The 7,054-nt window shown below is 39.8% G+C and overlaps 1 protein-coding gene across 1 annotated transcript; it reads right to left on the bottom strand.

Annotated features, from left to right (window-relative positions):
• Nucleotides 1-5,839: 5,839 nt before the first annotated feature.
• LOC115752400 (disease resistance protein RGA5-like) lies at nt 5,840-6,785 on the bottom strand. Its single transcript, XM_030690553.1, has 2 exons — nt 6,473-6,785; nt 5,840-6,269 (listed from the first exon to the last, which is right to left on the bottom strand). The coding sequence occupies exons 1-2, from the start codon at nt 6,624-6,626 to the stop codon at nt 6,133-6,135; spliced, it is 291 nt and encodes a 96-aa protein (XP_030546413.1). The 5' UTR covers nt 6,627-6,785; the 3' UTR covers nt 5,840-6,132.
• Between the last annotated feature and the right edge of the window lie 269 nt (nt 6,786-7,054).

Raw genomic sequence — 7,054 nt, 5'->3', positions numbered from 1 at the left:
TGACAAGAAACCCATGGCTGTTGTATGAGCCTTTTGATATTGTGTCAACCAACGCATTGATCACGTTAGAATATAGGATAGAACATTTTATGGATTTTGTATATATTCTAGAATTATTCTCTAGGATTGTTTCCTATTATGTACTTTCTTGGAGTAGGCTTCATTGCACCTGTTTATTCTTGCCTTGTGCTTTTATACAATTCATTACTTTTCTCTCTAGATCTTTCCTCTCTATCATGGTATCAGAGTGCTTGCTCGGGACTTTTGTTTCTCTGTATGACATATGTCATCATTTCGCTTTTAAATGCTATCGCATCCCAAGTAGTCAAGTTCACCCCCCGGCGAAATCTCAATGCACGCACTCTCACGCGTCGTCGTCATTGCTACTCTAGAGTTCTTTTGTGTCATTTGATTTGATGTTGGTAATTCGGATGATTGGATTGATGTCAAACTCGATGACTCAAATTACGCTCTTTAGCGACTATCGGCTATGGCTGCACTTGTTTATTGAAATCTGTTTGAGCATGTGCGGGGTGTTCGCATCTGTTCTGTCCAATTCACGGACAGTTAGCAATACAAACTCATGGATGAGGTGATTGCTTAGCGTAAATCTGACATTCAGACCTAGACTGTCGCTGATCGAAGGGCTTTAGCCATTATATTTAGCTCTCTTGATCATGCACTTCGCCCATGGTTTACTCACATCACAGGTGTGAAGAATCTCCGAGATTAGCTTGTCAACATGTTTACTCAAATTGGCTCTATCTACTCATAGTGCTCTATCTATCCGTGAGTTTTATAATTATTTGAAGTTGCTTTAAAGTCAGCTTGACGTTCTGTCTCCCACTTTATGTTCCACATATTCTAGTTGTGCCATATGTCGCTCTTCTAGGCTACCGATTCAGCTTCCTCTACAGCTCTATGATTTTCTTATGAAGGTTTGACCTGCTTTGTAGGGTGTTCATAGTCAGATTCTTAATCAGAATCCTCCACCCTCTCTCCTTGATGCTATCAATGGGATTCAATCTGAGGAAATGCGGTTGGGTCTTCTCTCATCTTCAGCGGAATCTAACCCCACTGCCATTCTCACTACTCCTCCATGGGCTGCTCCTCGGTCTACAACACCGCCTTCAGCTGCAACTCAAGATTCTCATCAATCTGCTCGGTGCTCTTACTGTCAACACCATGGTCATATCGAGTCTCACTGCGATAAGAAGCGGTGCGATGCCCAGTGTTCTTCTCGGACTCCACCGTCTCCTACATCGGCTCAACATGTTTCTCTCGCCTCTCCTCCCGTGAGTGAGCAATTTGCTGCTCTTGAGGCTCAGCTAGCCTACTTGAATCAATTTCATCTTCACTCTTATTTGTCCAATTCTAGCCCTTCAATTACTGTCACTCATTCCGATTCTTCAGCGGGTGCTGCTTCCTCGTCGATTGGCTCTTTTATTGTATGGATCATTGACCCAGGAGCTACTAGATACATGTCCACTTCCACTTGCTGTCTCATTGAGCTCTCTGAGCTCAAGTCTCCAAAGCGCTTCTTTACTGCCGATGGTTCTCCTCTTATGGCTGCCCGACGGGGACTCTTCTCCATCCTCGGGATTTCTGTCTTCTTGATGTGTTGCATGTCCCTTCTATTTCACTTGGAATAGAGGAGTGGCTTGGGAGATTATATATGTGTTTGCTACATGAAATTTCTTAAAATACGAATCTGTCCATCATAATATTTTTTTTGAAACTTTGAGATTGAAGATGTTGCTGGGGTTTGCTCTACACGTAATCGGCAAAAAGGGCACATTCATTTGGCAAATTATACACAACTCCATAATTTAAGATCAACATGGAGAACTAGATTAGCCAAATTAAAACGTTTGGAATTGAAATAACATCCGTACTATAAGTTTAAGACTTTTTTTGGTCATTTTCCAAGAAAATAAAATGAAGATCTAGAGTGCTTCTTATCTAATGTACAAAAATCTTCAATTTGACGTTCTCTGCACCATCGTCATCGGGGTCGGACATGTGCCCATTTGATTCGGTCCGATTCAGAGACTAATGACTCCGCATACTTCCGTTAGTTAGCTGATTAATTTAACGTTGACTTTAAACAAAGAGAGAGAGAGAGAGAGAGAGAGAGAGAGAGAGAGTTTCCTTAGTGAAGGCTTCACGTGCACTGCCAATCCTTTGCCAAATGGCATAGCTAAGTGTATTTCATGGAGACGGAAGCTTGGACTCCAATCTCGCAATCCTCGCGTAGCAAATTGAAGAAATTCCGACTAACGTAGCCGTGAAAAAGGTAAGATTATTAAGAAGGATATTGTAAAGGAACTGAGAAAATTATACAAAAAGCCAATCAAATCCTAAATTTTTCAAATTGTGGCACCTTAATCCTTGTGGTCAATTTTAACAAGAAATAACTTGAGTGAATGTCAACCATCAAACGCAACACGACCAGCACAAATATAGACATCTGCAATTTTATTTTTTTTTTGAAAATTTTTTTTATGATTTTTTTTTTCTTAACTTATTTTTTTTATATACTTTCTTTTATGGTTTCCATGTGGCCGAAGGCAGCAAGGGCTGCGCTCACGAGCAGCAATCTAGGGTTGCCCTCTCGGTTAGAGGCGAGCCCGGGCGAAGGGTGGTCGACGAGGGTTGTCACGCCCTTTCCCAAAAATATGGCGACCGCAACTGTCGTGCAAGTGAGGGCCGACCCCGTCGACCGGCACTGGGAAAAGTGAAAAAGAAAGGAAAAAAAGGAAAGAGAAGAAAAAGAAAATAAAAATTCAAAATAAAATTAGAAATTTCAAAAAAAAAATTTGTAAAAGTTATCCACATAGGTGCCAGCCGCGCTATGTCGGACGGCCCGCATCCAAGTTAGCGTTTTTCTATCAAAATTGACAAATCTTCAAAATGTATAGGATTAAATTGGTCAAATTAAAAGATTTTGTAATAAATTGACATCCGTATTTAGGACTTTTCGGTCATTTTTTTTGGGAAAAATAAAATAAAGCTTTGGAGTGCTTATATAATTTACAAAATCTTCAATTTGACGTTCTCCACGCCATCGTCATGTGCCCTTTTGATTTGGTCCGATTGAGAGCGTAACGACTCGGCGAACTTTCGTTAGTTAGCTGATTAATTTAACGTTGACTTTTAAAAAAACAAGTCTCCTTAGCGAAGTCTTAACGTGCACCGCCAATCCTTTGCCAGGGAGACGGGGGGCGTGGATTCCAATCTCGCGATCCTCGTATTCTCGATCGACAGCCCTTTTTTACGACCATGATTGGGCGTAGTCACATGCACCGCCGTTGAATTATGTTAGGCCGACGTAAGCCCCACTTCATTCATGGGTGCGGGTGAGCTTCAGCTCATTACATGTGAATTAGGGGCGAGCAAGGTTTTAGAGCAGATACTATTTTAGTAAATGACGCGGGAAAGTGTAGCGATAATGATCCATAGGAAAAAAACATAAAAACTCAAGCGCAGCGGGAATTGTATCTCCGTAAGCTTTGTTCATGCATTTCAATCGAGAATCAGATTAAACGAAAGGCGGATTAAACAATTTACCTCTCGAAGCATGCTTGAAACGAGTCGGTTCAGACGTTCCTCAGTTCGAGCCCCACATATGTCGGATATTTAGCTCGGACGCACCACCAATCGCACATCGAACGGAAGAACGAACACGCAGATAATCACCACGCTTACTTGTGCTAGTAATCTAGTGAAGATAATTTTCTTCGCTCCGAGTCTTTTGGTTACAAGAACAAAAACGAAGAAAATAATTTTCTGCTTTCTCGCTCACAAAAAAGTACACGCTCGTGAAAGAACCTTTTTCTCACGTACACCAAAAAATAACATACTACCATCAGCAACTGTTGCTGATTATTTCTTCATTTGTGATCAGCAACAGTTGCTGATCACCTCCCACTAAAGTCCCATTAAATTTAGTTTTTTTTTTAATTCATACTCACACACACATATACAGACCGATATTTATATATCTATGTATCTATGTAGGTCTATATTTATATATATAATAGACATATATATCACCGTGTGTACATTTTTGGGCACATCAATATGTGTCCACTATGAGTGTGTGCGTGCATTGTATGCACGTGTGCCCATAACCAAAAATAAAATAAAATTAATCACATTTAATGTAATTTCAGGCCGATTTAATTCGGTCGCCATGATTGCAAACATATTTGCATTATTGTGTTTTCCGCTCAACGTAATCATGAATTGGTTATGATATATGACATCTCTAGGTTCATCACTCAGTTAGTAGTAAGACATGTAGCAAGACATTAGTACTTCCAAGAGAATTGATTGTCCCAATCAACCTCTAGGTCCTACAAGCCATGAGTGACATCTAGCAATATGTCATGGCTACCCAAATAGCGTGAATGCTTTAAGAACAAACTAAATCTGTCGGCTTTGGCTACGGTGTAATTCAATCCCTTTGTCTTTCTATGTCCCGATCGAACAAAGACCATGAAATATTTGTCAAGCCACTAATTTGATCATATGGACAAATCTAATCTACATGCATTTTATACAAGACATAAATAGATCATTCTCGATTACAGCCCCGATTGAGAATTTCGATGCAATATCATGATTAGATGACATAGGGCATTACTATTTTACCTTGCATGTAACAGGAAAACAAATTCCATTTTGCACGCACGTGTAACTTCGTATGTGAACGAACTATGCCTATTTAAGTACGGATACGGATCAACAAACCGCATATATGCGTTCTTGTAAACCATAACCATCCAACACACAAGTCAACATGGCATCTCAAGTCTAAGGATTATTTGTACAAGACTAAAGCGTGAACGATTAGACATTGACTACGTTAAAAGCTTTCATGTTGCTAATCGTTCAATGCATGTCACATTCGATGAACTTGTTTGATACAAGCACCTGTATTCTAACTCGGGCATCACAATACCTATGACTTGCAACTCCTCATTCTCTCGAGTATCCAATACTCAATGGCAAGGCTAAGAACAAGCCGGTCTCAAGAGGACCATTAATATTCATTCAATGATTCATCGATCGAGAATAGTTTAAAGATTCAATCTAATTGTGAACATGTCACAAATATTCTTGAAGTCTCAATAATAGATTCAATCGGAACTGATCTTATGGAATCATTTGTATATATAAATAATTGAATAAATAAACAAACATGTCTTTGCGATTAATTAAAGAAGAAATTGAAAGTATAACTAAAATTCATAACATGTAACTATTACATGGTTACTTTAGGGCATATATCTAATAAAAATAGGGTAAGTTCCATAGTATGTAGAGCAGATTATAGTTTCCAAAAGTGGGGAGTCGGTTCCAATGGATATATTTCAGATTTCAAGAGGTGGAACTTGGAACAAGTCTTTGTATTTTTCTTGTTTTATGTTCTTGTGTGATCCTACGATAAGTGTATAATATGAAATTATTAGTTTGAGCTTTCATTTCCGGCGATATGCATAACTGATATTTTTACTTGTTAATGTTTCATATACTTCTTGTGTTTAAATAAGAGTTATGATCAGTAGATTGTAACAAGAAATGATTACTGCAATTAGGGATACATGTGGAACTTGGATGGATCCTGAAATTGACCTTGGAACATGTGACAAGGTAAGTTCCAAATTTCAAAATATATGCGCAAGGTTTCAGTTCCAAAATATGGGGACCCACCAATATCATATGCTGTGACTTGGGTGGTCAAATGCACTCGGAAGACCTAAGAAGTTTTCAAACTTAAATCCAACCAAAAAAAAAGTAGATGTAGATGGTCATACTATTACGGATGCGCTCGTTTCAAGAAACTCTGTGTAACTCAATTATTCAAAGTACGAGGGCAAAGTACAAGCATTTATGATTTTAAGAGCATACAGACATGAATAACATAATATGTAATCGACAGTCCAAGAATAAATATGCATAAGTGTCTCACTTCACTTTTTCTAGGACATGAACAATGAGGATTTGCATGGAAAGAAGTAATCAAATCTATGGGAACACCAAGTGCAGTATGTGCTTAATAGAAAATCCTGAAAAATCTTCTCATCTCTATGAACTCCGTCTCGTTCTAGCTTTAGCCTTCGCCGATTAATCCTCAACGCTTATCAGCCTCGTCTTCCCGACCTTCTTCCTCAATGCGCTCACAATCTTCACAGCATCAACTCCTCTCCCCATCACCACCACTTCATCTCGACGCTCCTCGTCGAACCCCACGAACTCTGCACCTGCAAGAACGACGGTAAAAGGCCCGATCAAATACCAGTTATTCGCATCAGGCACGTATACTGCACCGAAAGACAACCGATTCGGTCTGGTTTGCTTCTGTATTCCGGCAGTAGCAAAAAGGGAAGAGTTAGAAACTCGGACTAATTCGAAAAACAACTGGGCTGGAGGGCAAATGAGAATTGTGTAGAGATAACTAAATCACCATCTGCCTGAGCAGCGATCTGCAATGCCTTGGTCCTGCACTTCCCGCAACTCATCTCGACCTTCATCACGATCTTCATCTGTAGATGAATGGAACAAAACCGTATTAGGAGACAGAAAACACGAAGAACACATCTCATTGCAAGAGCAAGCATGCACAGACCTTCGCTTCGTACTGTCTCTCTTTCTCGTTGAGATTCTTCTGATCGAATTCGGCTGAGTGGAGACACCCACGAGAGCTTTGTTCGAGTTATGAGTGGTGAAAACGAAAGCTCTTGCGACCGCTTATTTATAGCGAGCAGATCAACCGTTACTTCGGGACCTCGACGCGTTACAGCTCTGTGTCTTCTTCGTTAAGGCTTTTCTTAGTATCTCTTGAAAAACAATATGAACCAGATCTTCACTTTGACGCCACTGCCACGACGGGGATCGTCACTTCGACGCCATTGCCACGAAGTAGCTCGGCGTGGGTGTACGCCACGTGGAGTGAGTAGACTTTGATCCTCGTTATTGATAAAACTATCCCAAAAGTACTAAATCTATTACACTTTTTATTAATTCAATCCTCAACATTTTAATTGTA

This window comes from Rhodamnia argentea, chromosome 3 (genome assembly GCF_020921035.1).
Source record: "Rhodamnia argentea isolate NSW1041297 chromosome 3, ASM2092103v1, whole genome shotgun sequence".
Taxonomy (NCBI): domain Eukaryota; kingdom Viridiplantae; phylum Streptophyta; class Magnoliopsida; order Myrtales; family Myrtaceae; genus Rhodamnia; species Rhodamnia argentea.
The sequence above is the reverse complement of the archived record's forward strand: the minus strand, read 5'-3'. Positions and strand labels throughout refer to the sequence as shown.